The sequence below is a fragment of the Mustela erminea genome, chromosome 6 (genome assembly GCF_009829155.1).
Source record: "Mustela erminea isolate mMusErm1 chromosome 6, mMusErm1.Pri, whole genome shotgun sequence".
Taxonomy (NCBI): domain Eukaryota; kingdom Metazoa; phylum Chordata; class Mammalia; order Carnivora; family Mustelidae; genus Mustela; species Mustela erminea.
In genome coordinates this window covers 71670108-71687885 of record NC_045619.1, presented here as the reverse complement: position 1 = coordinate 71687885, position 17778 = coordinate 71670108, and the positions used below count along the sequence as shown (strand labels likewise).

The window sequence follows — 17778 nt, the reverse complement described above, 5'->3', positions numbered from 1 at the left end:
GTCATTGTAATATCTAAGGGTTTTTTTCCCTTTAGAACCAACTCTTTCCTCTTGTGGAGGCAATATTCCTCTCACTGAGAATGAATGTTCTACATAATATGGTAGAGAATACCCATTAATTCCATAGGCATAAGCTCCTTTCTATGCTCTTTTGCTGTAAAATGTGCTTCTTGGCCAAAAGGATGCTCCATGCTGTATACAATACCAATATGGTAAATAATTCATTATGTAGGTTCATAGGTAGGGTACTGGCAGAAGTACTGAGGATGGGAAATGCAAATCCAAAATAAATATCTATTTCAGCGAGAACAAACTGTCACATGCTCCATGATGGAAAGTACTGGTAATCATTCTTGGCCTCTGCAGGGATTAACTACCCTACCTTTATAAGAGGTCCAGACAAAACAGAGTGCTAAATGGATACCAGTTAATCTCTTTTCTCAATTACCGCGCTACTTCGGTGGGCTTCTATACGAAGTGGCTTTGGTAGCAGGCATAGAAGTTTATTCATGGAATCAATAACCTGGCTTCTAACATCTGTCGAGGGCCCCGCCAATAATAGCAAAGGCCAACGTTGAACATTCGGGTATGTGCTTTGGTGAGTGCTGTGAAGTGTGTAAACCTGGTGATTCACAGACCTGTACCCCTGGGGATAAAAATATATGTTTATAAAAAATAAAAAATTAAAAAAAAAAAGGGAGTTGGGGGAAATTGGAAGGGGAGGTGAACCATGAGAGACTATGGACTCTGAAAAACAATCTGAGGGGTTTGAAGTGGCGGGGGGAGTGGAGGTTGGGGGAACCAGGTGGTGGGTATTAGAGAGGGCACAGATTGCATGGAGCACTGGGTGTGGTGCAAAAACAATGAATACTGTTATGCTGAAAATAAATAAAAAATAAATTAAAAAAAAAAAAAGAAAAAAAAGAAAACCATGTCGCAGCAGATTGGTAATCCAACTGGTGGGAGGTTGATGAAAGTGACCCACCAAACGAACATTCCTATTCTTACTTTTCACCCCTCCTCCACATGCAAAAGCTGAAATCTTCCTGATTAAATCCTGAGACCAACACACTCTCAATTGCCTTATAACTTTTGACTGTGATTATAAAAAAAAAAAAAGTTCCCAAATACTGATTTTTAAATTCATGCCTGGAAACCATGACTCTTGTGTGGTAAAGAAACAACTTTAATTCTATCGATATAAAAGAAAACATAAAGGGTTTTTGTTTTCCCATCTTTTCAAAATCCTAGAAACTAGATATGTCTTAGAATTATACATGTTAAGCATAGTCAGATACAGTCTCAACTTCATCCCATGTTCTCCAGCTCATTCACAATGAACCCCACAAAATTCAATTGAATAATCCTACATCTTTGGTTCTTCATGTCATCAAGAATCTGTACATCCAAAATAATAAGTTTTCAAGCAAAAATCTAGTCTGAATTACCTAGACTGTAATTACCTTCTTTTTTGGTTTAGAGATTCTTGAGTAATTAATGCTTTTGGATTCTTAATATCTGTTTTTGAATGTTCTTAAGCTCAGTAATATCTAGATTTTTTTTTTAACTTAATGATAGTTGGTAAAAACAAGTTAAATCTGTTTTCTCCATATGGTCTGAGAATAGGTTAGGGTAACCCACATTTATACTAGAGTTCTGCCTTTTTTACCCCTGAATGATTCAGCTAAATACCTAAAGTGAAGTCTTAACATTAGGTAGCAGAATGACCTTCTTAAAATAGCTGTAGCCCAAAAGGCTGTTGTGTGAGAGCGAACGCAGAGAATTAATAAGGAGATCTGTACAAAGCATCTTGATCAATGTCTGAGGTGAAATGTATGATAAAGAATGGACCAAGGTCACTTTGCCTAATGTCCCTCCTGCTGAGAGAGTGTATGGCAGAACTGGGTCACTAGATCCCAAGGGAAATGGGAGTTCAAAGCAATTATCTAAATAATTTAGACAAGAAGGCACATTCGGGCTTGTCAAAGTCACCCATATGAACAGAAGGGGAATCTAAATATTTTGAATCCTGTTAGGAATTTGTTAAAGTATCTCTAGGATACACACACACTGATCCCAACCCATTACATAAAGGGAAAATTTTATCGCTGGAAAAAATAGGCTTATGTACATATATCACATTAAAGAAGCGCTCAATTTTCTTTCTACTTTGCCCAATAGATAAGGCCTTTTACCTGCACAAGAGTAACAATAGTGTTCTTGTATTCTATTCATAGCATTTAGAGTTCTGTATTTCTAAAATAATTTTCTCACCCAGCAGCATGAGTTTTCATCCAGAAGGAAAAAAAAAATCAGTGTAGCTGATATGGATACAAAACAGAGGAATAGAAAAGGAAACAGAATTACCCATACGCTTCTGGGAAATAAAAAGACTTCGCAAGCTATAAAAAAATCATTTTATTCACAGGGTACATTTCCAAATTTTCTCCAAGTAAGGGAGGTAGAGAAATTGAGACTTACTGAACCTTCTCACTACCAGCCATAATTACAATGAACACACCAAAGAAAAAGACATGTTTTTACAGCAAATCTCCTCCTATGACATTGCATTTAGATACTGTAGAAACCAACTCAGCAGAACCAAGATAGATACTGTTTTTTCAAGTTACACTATAAAAAGTATCAATTAAGGTTTTTTTCTTACCTGCTACATTTTACATGAAACTTCAAAAAAAAAAAATAGAAGAACAAATGAAGTGTATTGATTTTCCCCCACACCGCCTGCCAGTGGAATTTAGCCTTATTAGGAAAAAGTAACTCCATATATACTTCAAAGGTGATTTCAATTTTATAGTCTAATCTAAAAAATCTTTTCCAGAATTATTGCATTATGGGACTGGTAGTCAAACTACACTGTATGAGAAAGAATATTTGAATTTCTCTATTTTTCTCTTACCTCCCATCTGCGAATTGGCTGAGAAACAGTTTGCACACATGTGGAATGATACAGAAGGGGCAATCATCCAGTTAAAGAGAACAATGGGAAACTTTTCATTCCTCAAAGCTTTTCAGACCAACTTTGTTGTGTGGTACCTAGAGTTCTAATGATGTTCCAGACTTTTAAAAAAATTAAAGAAGCTTTTCAGTGGAGCTTCTCCTTGTCCGTCTCTCCCCTCTCTCCCCTTCCCTCTAGTGTCTCTGACTCTGATGTACCCCTGTGGCCATCAATCCCCACAAACTGTGGAATCCTGTCTGTCGAGAGGGATGTCTGTAGTAACTTATAGATAGGAAAGCACAAAGAATTGGGGCTTAAGAGTGGAAATAGAAACAAATTGTTTCCTTGCTTCCATGAATGCTAGTGTTTGCTGGAGAAACAAACATTTTTAATATAATCATTTTTAGTTTTCCTGTAGCTATCTAAGGAGCTCTCTATAAGAAAGTTCTACTACTTCAACAAAGGATATTTACATACCTTTATCAGACGTCTCCAAGGCCTATATACTATTGTGCATTTATATAAAAGAGTCACATTCTCTACATTTATAAGAGTTCTTGCTGTTGGTAAAGATACAACTTGGAACAGACACAGCTACGCCTCTAAAGTGACTGGGGCACAGGAAGGAAATACAGAAGCAAGTGGGACCCAAGCTGGAAAAAGTTAAGGCACCCTCTGCCACCTCCACCTGCTCAGCCATTTTTCTCTTTTCAATGGGCATAAATAATGCAAGGGGTGTGTGTGTGTGTGTGTGTGTGTGTGTGTGTGTGTGTGTGTGTGTGTTTGCACTAGAACAGAGGGGAGAAAATGCATCTAAATCTTTGTAACTGTCACTTGGCATAGCATATGGTGACCATGTTTCAAAGGATCAAGTTCAAAGTGACACTTCCTACTATCGCTGCCTCACCATGCCAGATCTAAATAATAACCTTGTGCATGCGTCAAAGTAGAGATAAAAAGGGGCCATGGAAATGGCAGCGTTTGCATATCCCAGCTCAGACACCAAGGAAAGCATGACTCGGAGTTGGGGCAAAAGGGCCAAGTAGGTAAACTGGTGCGGCTGTTCCATTTTCTTCCCTAAGTGTCTCACCATCTGGCTCTCACATTGCTTCCTCTAGTGTCTTTTCATCATGAGCCATAACAACGGCATAACAATATATTTCCTTTAAAATGTTTTGAAAGGTTCTATTCTTGGGGCTGCACTCAAGGACAACAGCCCCTGTGCTCTGTGCTTAGCTTCATACTCAGATCCCTCCCAGGGGTCCTTCACAATTAAAATCCTAATTTTATCTTTCTCTTTTTCATTTTGCTTAAACCCTTTTTTATTACAATTTTCCATTTTTCTTATGATACAGAGAAAAACAGATATATCTGGCTCCCAATTTTCTCTGCCCTGGATAAACTCATACCCCTTAGATGTTCATTGGTATCATGTGAAACATATGCTTTTAAAATGATTAACTGGGGGAAAATCTAATTATATAGAAGGAGAAAGAGACATGATCAATATATTTGAATATTATTCTATAAAACTCCCAAACAGCTTTGCATCATTGATTATATCCTACAGCTTTAACAGGAAAGCAAAATGAGAAAGGATTTTAGCACAATGCAGAGATCAGTAAGAACACAGAGGAGGTAGGCACAGAAATGACCATGAACAAAATATAATTCCTCTCTTGTGCTTTAAAAAAGTTACAGCTGTGGGCTTTGATTATTGCATAAATGTTCACAGGTATTATATGTCAATTTATAAGTTATTTATTCCTTATTTGTTAGAGAAGAAATCAGTAATGTTGGCACCAGAAAGAAGAAAATCAGAAGGAGACAGATATTGTGATGATGAGCAGAGGCTGTCTTATGTTTGAATGAGGTTTCCTTTCCTGACTTGTTTCGATCTTTCACCACTAGGAGGTATGTAAAAAATGCAGGAGACGCCTTGGCTGAGGTTAGAGTCAACAGTAACCATTTTCTGATGATACGGAAAAAAAAAGGCTATGGCAATTGTAGTTTCATATAAGTCTCTTTCCACTTACAAGATAGGTCTCTTACAGTGTTCAACCTAAATATTCTGCCCTCATATTTAGGAATCAAAAACAAATATTCTAGGCTTCCAGATTGTTTTGGATCAGTCTCCCCAGCTTTTAAAGAGACTATATAAAAACTGATGGAACACAGTCCGCTCCAATGTGGGGATCAGGTCAACCCTGCCATGCAGTCAAAAATCTGTTTGCAAACTTTGACTCCCCCCAAACATAACTAGTCCCTAACTACCATGTCTAATTTTGATGGGAAGTTTTATCAACATCAACAGTCAATTAACACATACTTTGTATGTTATTTGTATTATATACTGTATTCTTACAATGAAGAAAGTCAGAGAAAAGAAAATGTTATTGAGAAAATCATAAGGAATATGAGGAAGTTGAGAGGCAACGTGGGGGGTTTGGGGGTTAGGAAAGGAATAAATGAAACAAGATGGGATCAGGAGGGAGACAAACCATAAGAGACTCTTACTGTCACAAAACAAACTGAGGGTTGCCAGGGGGAGGGGGGTAGGGATGGGGTGGTTGGGTTATGGACATTGGGGAGGGTATGTGCTGTGGTGAGTGCTGTGAAGTGTGTAAACCTGGCGATTCACAGACCTGTACCCCTGGGGCTAATAATACATTATATGTTAAAAAAATTAAAAATTAAAAAAAAAGAAAATCATAAGGAAAACACATTTACAGTACTTCACTACATTTATTAAAAAAAAAAATCCATATATAAGTAGACCCGTGTAGTTTTCATCTGTGTCCTTCAAGGGTCAACTATATTTGCCATCTCCCTAGCTTCAAGAACTCAGAAAATTCATCTGAATGGGAAAAAAGTTCCATTTTTAATCATCACTGATGGGGCCATAATTAGGTCAGGGTGACCAGAATTCTGTCACAGGACACCCAAATTTAGAGAGCACAAATTTAAGGGGAAAAAAATACTGTTTAAGGCAGTGTAAAATTTTAAGCTTCTCAGCAAGTTTTCACACCAAGTCCCCAGTCACAAGGCTACTAGCTTGACCCCACAGAGAGCCCAGCCTCCTGGTAGAGATAGAAATAGATAGTGCTGGAAAGTCAAGGTCAAGGGCAGAGACTTCTCTGACCCTTCTGTACTCTGAGAGCTTGGGAGTAGGGTTTTCTCCTCCTTTCCACTTGCCTCATCCTCTCCCTGGCACAGAGACCCAAGTGGCTGGCTATATTTAGTTAGTTACTACAGATTTTGCCAGAGGCTCGACCTAAGTTCTAGGTGCCTTATAGTTGTTTATTGACTTCCTGATGTGCGCTCACTGAAAGTCATCAACTGAGAGTTGACCTCCACACTGGGAAGATAAAAATATAAAAAGCATAGTGATGCTCTCAGTCCTTATGCCTCTGCATATCTGTCCTTGGGTTCTCACAAAAGTCTTTACAGCTCTTGATCCCTGGGACTCTATAAAGGGAGCAGAAACTATTACCTGGTTCTGGTGGGAACATTTTTGTACAACACAATCAGAATTCCCTAAAGTTTTTGGTGGACTGTGCTGTTTTTTATGTATTAGGTCCTTCCTAACAAGGATTTGTCCATTAAAAATTTCACAAAGCCACTATTTTTAAACATAAAAATTAAAATTATGGAGTCTTATTTTTCAAAGAAATAGAAAGCTGTATATAATACATTATAAAAACTGTGACAGTTGCTGACCAGAGAAATGTTCTTGATATTTTTTTCTATTTCAGAATCATCTCTAACACTTCTGTAAAGCTTCTGAATAATTTAAGAATATATTTGTCAAATTCAGAATCCTGGGATTTCTTCCATTGTTTTCCACATAGATTGTGAAGTTATGTTGCCCACTGCTTCAGGTACAAGTTACGTATAACCTAAAATTAGTCTTGTAGCCAAGGGCATCAGGCATCACAAAACCAAACAGGTGTTGTCTGGGTATCTATCATTTGGGGTCCTTTGTATCATTTTGGAATATTTACCTTTTTAAATTAGAAGTGAACTATATAGAAACAAAATCCCATGGGCCCTCTTTAACTTCATGTCTTGGTTGCAGTTTAGATGTTTATATAAACTGTTGATCAAATACTCTACTTAAAGTATATGTATCCATTGTTCTCTTCCATACAAAAATCTTTCATACAAAAAATCACTTTTCTGTCTTAGAGAATGACCTAATCCTTCACCTATATTAATTTTACTCTAATGTAACTAAATTAAACAGAGGTCACCCTTACTTATGGTCCTGAGCGTCAAAGCAATTCTCAAACTGGGACTGAGGGAGCTGATAAAAGGTAAAAATCAAGTCAGGTACCCATGCCAGTTTCGTCACTCCCTCTTTTGTCCCCAGGGAGAAAACTAATTTTTGCCAATAAAAAGCAATTTCAAAATTAGACCGATATTAGAGGTTGACACACTTTCTTGGCAGATGCATTGAAGACAATGAAAAATTTTCTTACTGAGTATGTCTAGCATCACCTGAATATCTTCTGAGCTAATCTTATGGATCATTAGTATTAACATGTCATTGACCAAATTTGGCAAAGTATGAGGCCCCATTCCAGATAAAGAGAATAAAATAACAGGTGCTTTGAGTTCAAATAATTAACAGTAACAGAGTATTCCAGTCTCTTCTGCAAGATAATTCTGGAGAGAGTGTCACTTAGAAAACATATATTTCAATAAGGATAGATATGTATGACTTTATGCTACAACACACATGTGCGTACACACACACACACATACACACACAAGGATAGTCACACTCCTAGTTTAGATACCTCTATCTAACCATGAAAAAGGAATATGTATGGCATATCTTTGAGTCAATATAAAATAATGCCATCTGTAATCTACTCTAAGAAACCATTCTCATTCAACTGTAGTCATATTCCAAATGATGTGAGCATGTATAGGTGTCCCTAAGTGAAGACAATTTGGAGGAATCAAAGCATTCTTTTGGTCTAATCCAGGGTTTATCAACCTTGACTCTATTAATATTTTAATATTAATTAAATATTCCTTCCCTGTGAGCGGCTGACCTCTCCAGTGTAGGGTGTTTAGTGGGATCCCTAGCCTCTGTCCCCTAAACGCCAGGAGCATTCTCCAAATCACAAAAATCAAAAATGTCTCTACACACTGCCGAATGTCACCGGATAGGGAAGGGGAACCACCCCAGCTGAGAAGTACTGGTCTAATTCAACATTATCATCTTGGGCGATTTCTGTTCTGCCTTTCGGAAGCCACAAATTTATAGTCTGAAAATTGCACAATTCATTGTGTAAATCTATCCCAGAAATCATAACAAGATGTTCAATTTCCAAAGGGCAGCTTCAGTGGAACTGGGATGCATGGGCTTGATGGAGCTCTTTAGTTACATTTTAACAACTTCATCAGTTAAAATGCTAATTTGCAGGACACAGGTTCTTCATTAGCACTTTTACATTTTTGATGAAGTGTATAGGTAAAAATAGATTCCTTTTTATGGTAATTATTAAGTAATAACAATGGCTTTAAAAAGGAAATAGGTTTAGGGTTTCATATCTATCCTGTATTCAACAGAGTTCACTCCTAGTACATTCTCATCACGTTTTTGCTGCCATATAGATCAAAATAACAAATCAGTCCTGTACGGAATCAGTATTCTCAAATTCTTAACTCTCCAAGCATCTGTATAATATGTGTCATGTCAACCAGTCATTTTTAAACTGCTGATTTCTATAAGAACCTCAAAATTTAGTCTTACTTAGAAATTGCTTATTCTGGTGGTGATACAGAATTTTTCCAAGGGCTCTGTTGTCTCAATGCTTTTAAATGAACCCACCAAAAACTGCCACCTGTTTTAATTGATATGGTAGACTAAGTTTCTACCATTAAAAATGAGCAGAACTTTTTGGCATAGTTTTCCTACATTTTGGTGACATTTAAACGAATAAAAATAGTGATTTCTAGTGTCTCCTTTTAGATTAAGGCATTCCAAAGAACAAAGACAGTGAAAGGTTTCCTTTACCTTCCTTGCACACATAAACACACTTAACTGTTTATAATCTGTCAGGGGAGTTTGTTTGCAGTTTGTCGAAGCTTATATAAAAGCTTTCTAAGTGGCCTTACCTACTACTACCAAGGAAATCCACATCTGTGAATTCACATCCCTTTACTTGTATGAACCACATGTATGTGACCATGCTCAACACAGGGTCCATTGAAATGTTAGGGAGAGTCAGAATGAGCAAAACAATTCCATTCATTTGGGGTAAGCATGTGGGGGTCACGCTGCTGTGAGCTTTATGTGCAACAACAGGTGAGCTGGCTTGTCCTATGTCAAGGGGTAGTGAGTATTGGGTAGTGGATAATTCAACTGTAGCTTTTCAACAATGATGACAGATTTTTCCAGACTCGGTCATGCGGGTACAGCTTTCGGAGTTGTGTGGGAATGAGTTTTGTTTAATTGTGTGTATGTGTGAGTATGTGTGTACATGAATATATACGTTTTATTTGTGTGCATGTATCCTGGAGTGAGTATACCATGGTAGACAGAAAAGGGATGTGCCTTCCAGTCTGTTTTGTGACTAAACTTTACATCATTGTGCTTTACTTTATCTGAGTATTAAATTATGAAGACAATTATGCCAATTTGCAAATAAATAATGCACTCACATTTGTAGTCCTTTTGCACTAAAATAACATAATAATACAAACAGCATTAAATAGTGCAGACCTAAAATTGAGTTTATGCCCTCAATTCTGAGGAGGGAAAGTGGCTCATGTTATCCAGAGTATGAATCAACACAGTCTAAATTCAACAATGTTTCACATTGTCTAAGTAGACTTGACAGAAGGGGAGGAAGCAATTCTTAACATTTTTTAAATGGAAGGAGACTAGAGTTAACATAGACTTGGTTCAACAAATCACAATAATTAGCTGTAGTGTTTTATATCTTTATTACTCAGTAAGGGATTTTTTTAAATCTACCTCATCACCCACTCACTGCCCCTAAATAGGGCAAAAATAAATAATCATTATTTAAAAACCTATACTTCTAAGATATAAGATAGGTTTGATTGTTTGTTTGTTTCCCCTAAAGCCAGATTGTGTTGATAATCAGTAACACTTTGCCTGGCATTTCCTTTATTCTCCCTTGATTAATTCCTCAACTGCAGCAATTAGAGCTCTGTCTTGTGAACTGCATCTTCTAGATTTGAACCACCAAAATGTGCTTCACCAACATCACCTCATCAGCATGTTACTGGTTGAAAATCCACAATGTGCTACAAAATATTTCACAGGATGTTTCATTTCTTATTTGTCCTCCAAGACAACATCCAAAGTAAAGTTTCTCTTGGGTTTTTATAGTTGTTTTGTCTTATTTTTCCAAGTGGCCCATGTGAATCCATGGAATGACTTGACCTTTTGGAGTCATGTAGAAAACCTAACAAAAATACCCTGTCTCAGTTCTTTCTTTTTTCCATGGTCCCTAGGAAGTGGGCTGCAGTGAAGTGTCTTCACATGGGTCTAGCTGCATTCTCAGTGCACCGATTTTATGAAGATACCAGAGCTGGAGAAATTCCTCTGGCATGGCATGGAAGCCAGAGAAGGGCAAGACGTTATCGTAATAGTGGTGGCTGATGGGCTGCTCATGCATATTCACAGAGAAGGGCCAGAAACCATAGATAGCGACCTCTTCACAGAGGCCCAGAGCCGCACTCACCAGAAAGAGTCCTGTGGACAGGCGCTTGGCATGGATTCCCCTACTTTTCCAGAACTTTCCAATGCTACGCAGAAAGTTGGGGTTGGCAAAGAGCACTGTTTGATTGGCACCAACATCTGACAGTGTGTAATAAACCCGGAGAGATGGCTCTGTTCCCGTCTTCATAGAGAAGGCAGGCATGTAGATGTAACTGTGGTTATAGATCTTCATGTTGTCCACAAAAGTCTTCCTGGACCACAGCAGATTCTGAAACCTATTATAGAGAAGAAGAGGCTCAGCTAAACCCTGAGAAAAGGAACTCATCACATTCCACTCTATTGTTCGTCTGATGGCCCTGATAGTTCACATTATCTCAGGGGGAAAAAACGTGAAAGATGCTTCACTTATATTTAAAATCTTCCTTGAACTTACCAATTATTTCTCATCAAGTAGCTTGGCTTTCCCCAACCCCAACAGTCTTAAATTCAGGTTAAGAGTCCTTAATGAAATTCCCTTTGAACTAAAATGTACTGTACATTTTGTTCTCCCAGAATTATTTGCCTGGAATGTAAAAATGGTTTAATACTCATGAATTCACAAAGGTTGCTGATTGTTGGTTTGGATTTTTTTTTTAAGATTTTTAAAAATTTATTAATCTGAGACAGTGAGAGCATGAGCAGGGGGGCTAGTAGCAGAGGGAGAGGGAGAAGCAGGCTCTCCACGGAGCTGGGAGCTCAATGTGGGGCTTGATCACTGGACCCCAGGATCATGACCTGAGCTGAAGGCAGACACTTAACTGACTGAGCCATCCAGACGCCCCATTGGAGAGGATTTTGTTAAAAACTACTTGTGCAGGGGCACCTGGGTGGCTCAGTGGGTTAAAGCCTCTGCCTTCAGCTCAGGTCATGATCTCAGGGTCCTGGGATCGAGCCCCGCATCAGGCTCTCTGCTCAACAGGGAGCCTGCTTCCTCCTCTCTCTCTGCCTGCCTCTCTCCCTAATTGTGATCTCTGTCTATCAAATAAATAAATAAAATCTTAAAAAAAAAACAAAACTATTTGTGCAGTCTGATATAAGCACAGGACTGGTTTCTTCATCTGCAAATCAAAGGAACCACCTGGAAAATACTTCTTCCCATTGAAATTGTATGATCCTAGAAGTACTCAGATTATCTGACACTATATTATAACTATAATAATACATGGAAAAAGAAGCACTTGTTACTATTATAAAACGACGCTGACAGAGTTGCCCATTTTGCTCGCTCCAAAGAACTCTACTTCCTTATGTTCTTGCAGTTGGATTCCATAAGAGGATCTCCGGTTCAATGTATTCAACTAAAATTTGTGGTACACATCCTCCCTGTCAGGCACAGGGGAATTAAAAATTTAATGACCCAATTTTTGTTCTGAAGAAATTCAGGTCCAAGTGTGGAAACAAAATTGTAAATGAGTACCACATAATGTTCTAAACGCAACAGTTGATACCTGTATACAGTATTGTGGGAATACAGATGAAAAAATAATCCTGCCTTAGGAGAAGAGTGGAGCCTGAAAAAGCTTCAGAGAGGGGATGACACTTAAATACAGCTCCTCTGGGGGGACACACAGCAACTAAATGAGAAGAAACACTGGTCACAGGCTGGCGTGCGCGGTGTCCTGGAACATTCATGAAGAAGAGCCTGTTTTCCTGGGCCACGGGAGGCAGGATGGGTGGAGGCAGTGACATGTTGCAAAAAGCGTCGAGTTTCTCTAATTTGTTTGTGGACTTCAGTCAGCGGTGATAGGGGAAACTCACAGACGCTATTTATTTCCTCATCTGTTTAGTGGTCAGTCTGTGTTGAAAAGGTAACTGGTGATCTGGGGAAGGAAGAGGCTGGTAGCTTGGAGACCAGTGAGGAGGTTGCTGAGACAGATCAAGTATAAAAAGGGAAAAAAAACAAGGAACTACATTTAGGCTCTAGCAACTTTTATTCTCTTTCACACCGGGCTGTCACCTGTCTCATGTTATGTACAGATGGAGAACAATGCATAGAAGAATGGAACGGAGCCAAAACTTGCAGGGCAAAGTGTGGCCTGACACGTTGGCATCATTCATCATAAATATGTGAAACTCAAACTCTGAATAAACAAATCCGCAGGGTTTTCTGTAGCAATTAGAGTCCTTAATTCTGCCTGCCAAGAAAGGTATGTTCCTTAAGCCCCACAGAGGGAAAACTGCTCCAGGTTTCTTCATGTCCTTGACTCAGAAGCCTACTTTAGCAATTTTCTCTGGGCCCTGACAAAAAAAAAAGATAACAGGGTTTGTAAGTGGGATCACTTTATTCTAGAAGAAGTCATGGAAACACATTTAACCATATTCCGGGGCTAGACCAGCCTCGCCAACACAAACTCCTGCCTCTAACTCCACTAGTCCATGCTTAATAATTCTAGTCTCTCTGTTGCCCATCCCGATCTTCTGCTGTCCTCCTTAAAACATGAATACTTTCCCAATAATATGAACATACCCTGCAGGTAACCTCCTACTTCTTTTAAACCATGGGTCTCAAACTCCAGTTAGAAATCCTGATATTACAGCTTCCTGGGTTCCAATGAATAATCCTGCTGAAAGCGTAATCCAGTACTCCCTGGTGATTCTGGTGCAGGGGTCCTGTGGATAGACTTATTTAGAAGATCAAAGCCATCCATGTAAGTTGTCTAGCTCTCTACCATCTATCCCTCAACATCTCTTTCGTTACATATTCTTATTTTATCTTTGTTGTAATTCTAGTAGGAAGAAGTGCTCCCTCTTCCCCTCTGTGTTTTGGAACAAATCATTTCATATTTTCTAAAAAAAATTCATGTTCTAAAGTGGATCTTGCTTCTATAAAACACTTAACCTCAGGGTGCCTGGTTGGCTCAGTGATCCCAGGATCCTGGGATTAAGTCCCACACTGGGAATCTCTGCTCAGTGGGGAGTCTGCTTCTCCCTCTCCCTCTGCCCCTCCCCAGCTCCTGCTTATGTGCTTTTTCTTTCCCACAAAAATAAATAAAATCTTTTTAAAAACAAAAACATTTGACCTCTCCTTCTATACCAAATTACTCCCTTCTGTCTTCTAAGCACGGTTAGAACTTGGTATGATGCAATTCTTTACATGCTCATACCATTCCCTGAGCTACATTCTAGTTTTTTCATTTCACTATCAACATTCTAGAGCAACTGGTCTACTTCTATCTGTTCCCTTTCTTGTTTCCATTTCCTTCTCACTGCTGTGCAGAATGGCTCCTATTCCACGGTACTCTGCTGGTTAATGGAACTTACTCCGATTTTTGTAGTGGACTACATACTAATGAGAATTAAAGACAGCTCCAGTAAAATCAAGGAAATTGATTTTATGTTCCCTGTCTTAAAGCTGACTGATTATCCTTGAAGAGGGCAATCTTTCTTCCTTGAGTTTTAACTTTGAAAAGGAACATACACCTTGGATTTACCATAGCCTTGATTTTTTGATACTGTTAAAGAAACAGCCTATGTATAACATTTTATTATTTTTACCTACCCCATTTTTCACCAAATGACATTGTTTAAGAACTTTAATCAATTCAGTGCTTATTTATGGCACCCCTGATAGATCTAATGTTAGTCTGATCAAGAGCTTACTAGAGGTGGTTTGAATTCAACTAGAAGTATAAGATTTGTGCTCCCCCCCCTTATCTCTCCTGCCTCATTCTCAGATACTCCTTATACCCTCACCCACTATTCCAGCCACCTCTGTATGTGCATCTGTCCACATCTTTTTGCACTGGTGGTTTCTTTTTGGCTTATCTATTCATGGCCCTGGTGAAATTCTGCCTAAACATCAAGACTCAAGCTTCTCCTTCTAAAGCTCATTCCTTCCTTTCAACTTAACCTTTCAAAGGTGGCTTCTTGGAACTTCTTGGGATGAACTGATTCTACCCTCCAAGACTGTGTACTCCTTGAAGACAAGGGACAAGTCTTATTTGTCTTCTGATTTTTACAACTTAGCTCAGAATAGTTGTATGCTATACAAATGGAAAACTTTATTCAACTGAAAAAAGAAAATGAAATTAGGTCAGCCAATGAATTATTAAAAATAGAAACGATTAATACATAATGAATATGGGCATGAAATAGGAAAATATACCAATAAAAATAGAAATCACAGAAATAAAGCACACTACAAATTACATACATGATAATAAAGGGAAAATCATTGAAATTTTAAACAGTTACTATCAAGCTAACTAACAATTTGAAAATTGGAGGGGGAATAGATTTATATTTAACAAGAAAATTTCAAAATAATTTCAAGATAAGTAAGATAAATACTTATAGTCTATATTATAAGAAAAACTAAAGAAAACAACTGCAAATTTATCAGCCACTTGCAAATTGTCTTTCTATAAAGGAAAATACTGCCAAAATTGATTACATGAAGATACAAAATTTCATTGCCATGAAAATAAGAAAACTAAAATAAAAAGGGAATGACTCTGAAAAGTATTCTCAACAAATATAAAAATAGAAGCTCAATACTGATAACATTAAAGAGTCTAAATATATTGATATAATGATATGAAAATGGACAAAAACACAAATAAGGGACAAAAACAGATGCAAGTAATAAAAAATGTTAAATGTTTGTTTTCAGAATGCCACTCAAGATGCAAATGGAACAGAAAAAAGAAAGGTAACAGTTCAGTTCTCCCCTCTTCCAGCAAATGTCTAGAAGTGAAAGAAAAAATATTTTTAAAGATCTACATCTACCCTAAAAAAAAGAAAAGAAGGGAAACCCTCAATGAATCCCCAACTCTGTTTACCTCTGAAAAACAGAATGCTTACAGAAAGAAACCAGAATATAAGCTAATTTGCTGAGCACTGCTCTAGAATGTAGCAGAGCCGTATGCCTAAAGGCAGAGGATACTGAGAAGCTAGTCCTCTTGTAACAATCAACAAGGCAATTGTTTACATTATGCGGCAGGAGAGACATCCAAGTGGACTGAACCCTAAAATCCTGCACTTGTCAATTATCACTCTGGTTAGCAGGGAGAGAGTATCAGCTTCTACAGAGGAACAGTGACTGCGTGCCCAGAAGTGGCCAAGCTGTAGGGAAACTGAGATTCTTTTCAACTTGCACAATATTGGGAGCCAAGCTTATAATTCCCAAATAGAATACTGACACTGGCCCAAGAGAAAAGACACCATATAGATAATGGCATTTGGGAGCCACCCAAAAGAAAGCCACTTGTTACCTTCTCAACCAAAATTAAAGCCTAGTCTGCAGAGCTTCCAGTTGGTAAACAAGAACAGAGAGCCAAGATCAGAAGATACCAAAGGAAAGCCTCTACCAGGAGAGTCAGAGAACAAAATTGAAGAATAAAGAACTCAATGTTATTCAAGGGCCAGAAGAAAACTCTTAAAATCTGTAATTAGCTTGTTTAGAAATATTAATAGTTTACTGGATCCATTGATAAAACTAAGATGCCATAAAAAGAAAAAGAACATTTAGGTAACAAGAAACAGCTCTTGGCGATTTAAGATAATTGATGGATTCTGGTAAAGGAAATCTCCAGGAAAAGAGCTGCAAAACATGCCTAGAAACCTATCAAGCAGATTTTAGTGAAAGGGCAAGGGCGCTTCCTGGAGAGTTGTCTCAACAACAACAAAAAGTGCCTCTGATAGACTCCTCTGATAGATGTTGACAGCAATGAAAGAAAATTCACAGCTCTAACTGGAGTCTGGAGATGAATTAGTGACTATTGCATGGAAAGCCTGTATTTGCTCTGGGCAAAAATGAAGAGGGAAAAAAATTGAGTTTGAACAGGATATCAAATACTCAAAAATAGATTTTTTTGTCTTAGATGTGAATTATTATGTAGACAATAAGGTAAGAACTATTAATTTAATTGTGATATATCTTAATTGAGAAGTTACGAAAGGGTAAGTGTGTATGGAGGAGTGCTGAGTGGCACTTTAAGAGAAAAAAACCTTTATTTTTCTGTAAGAAATCAATAGATAAACTGAAAAGTTTAAAACTGTAATTAAGCATGCTGCTTTAAAATGCAACAAGAGAAAAATCATCTAAAGAATTTGAACATTTTGGAACATTACTTGGGGGAATGTGAGATAAGAGTTTGCTTCTTGCCATTTTAAGCTTTGCCAAACTACTTGATTTTCAAAGTGTATATAGCAAAAACTGATTAAAATTTAGATATTCACAAATCCATAGTCATAGAGAGTCTTCAAATAAAAAGTTTATTATTTTTAAACACAAAAATTTCTAAAAAGGATCACACATCACAAAATACATATATATATATATATTAGATGTGAATTATTATATATATATATAATATATATATATAGTATATATGTACTATATATATAGTACATATATACTATATATATATATAATATATATATAGTATTAGAACAATTATACAGGTCATAACACCTGATCTAAAATGACAAGTCAACAACCCAAAGATACACACATGGCACTGAAAATTTTTTTTAAAGATTTTACTTATTTATTTTTGAAGGAAAGAGAGTGGGGAGAGAGAGAGAGAGAGAGAGCGAGCAGAGGGAGAAGCAGACTCCCTGCTGACCAGGGAGCCCAATGTGGGACTCAATCCCAGGACCCTGGGATCATGACCTGACTAGAAGGCAGATGCTTAGCCAACTGAGCCACCCAGGTGTCCTGAAAAAAAATATTTTAAGTGTATTTCAAGTACGTTGTTAAGGGGGAATCTCTCAGTATTTGCAGATGATATAATTACATGTCTAGAATATATATAAGAGAAGCAATTGGAAAATGATTTGTTGGAACTAATAATAGAAAAGCATAGTTTTTAAAAATCCATAGCTAAACCAGGTATAGATAAGAACTTCCTCAACTTGATAAAGAATAGTTACCAAAAAATCTACACCAAGCATCATACTTTATGGTGAGAAACTTGAAACTTACCTATTATGATCAGTAATAAGTCAAGGATGTTCCCTCTCACAACTACTTTTCAACATTATACTGGAAGTCACTGCTAATACAACTAGACAAGAAAATGAAATAAAAATACAGTTTGGAAAGGAATACATAAAACTGTCCTTGCAAATA

General features: G+C 37.5%; 1 protein-coding gene across 2 annotated transcripts in view; it reads right to left on the bottom strand.

Annotated features, from left to right (window-relative positions):
- Window positions 1–6384: 6384 nt before the first annotated feature.
- The window catches only part of ST8SIA1 (ST8 alpha-N-acetyl-neuraminide alpha-2,8-sialyltransferase 1), a 158333-nt gene continuing 146939 nt past the window's right edge, over window positions 6385–17778 (bottom strand). For both annotated transcript variants that reach the window (XM_032347690.1, XM_032347691.1), the window contains one exon: window positions 6385–10939. In XM_032347690.1, the coding sequence (XP_032203581.1) occupies window positions 10453–10939 (487 nt within the window). In that variant the 3' untranslated portion in view covers window positions 6385–10452. The remainder of the gene's footprint in view (window positions 10940–17778) is intronic.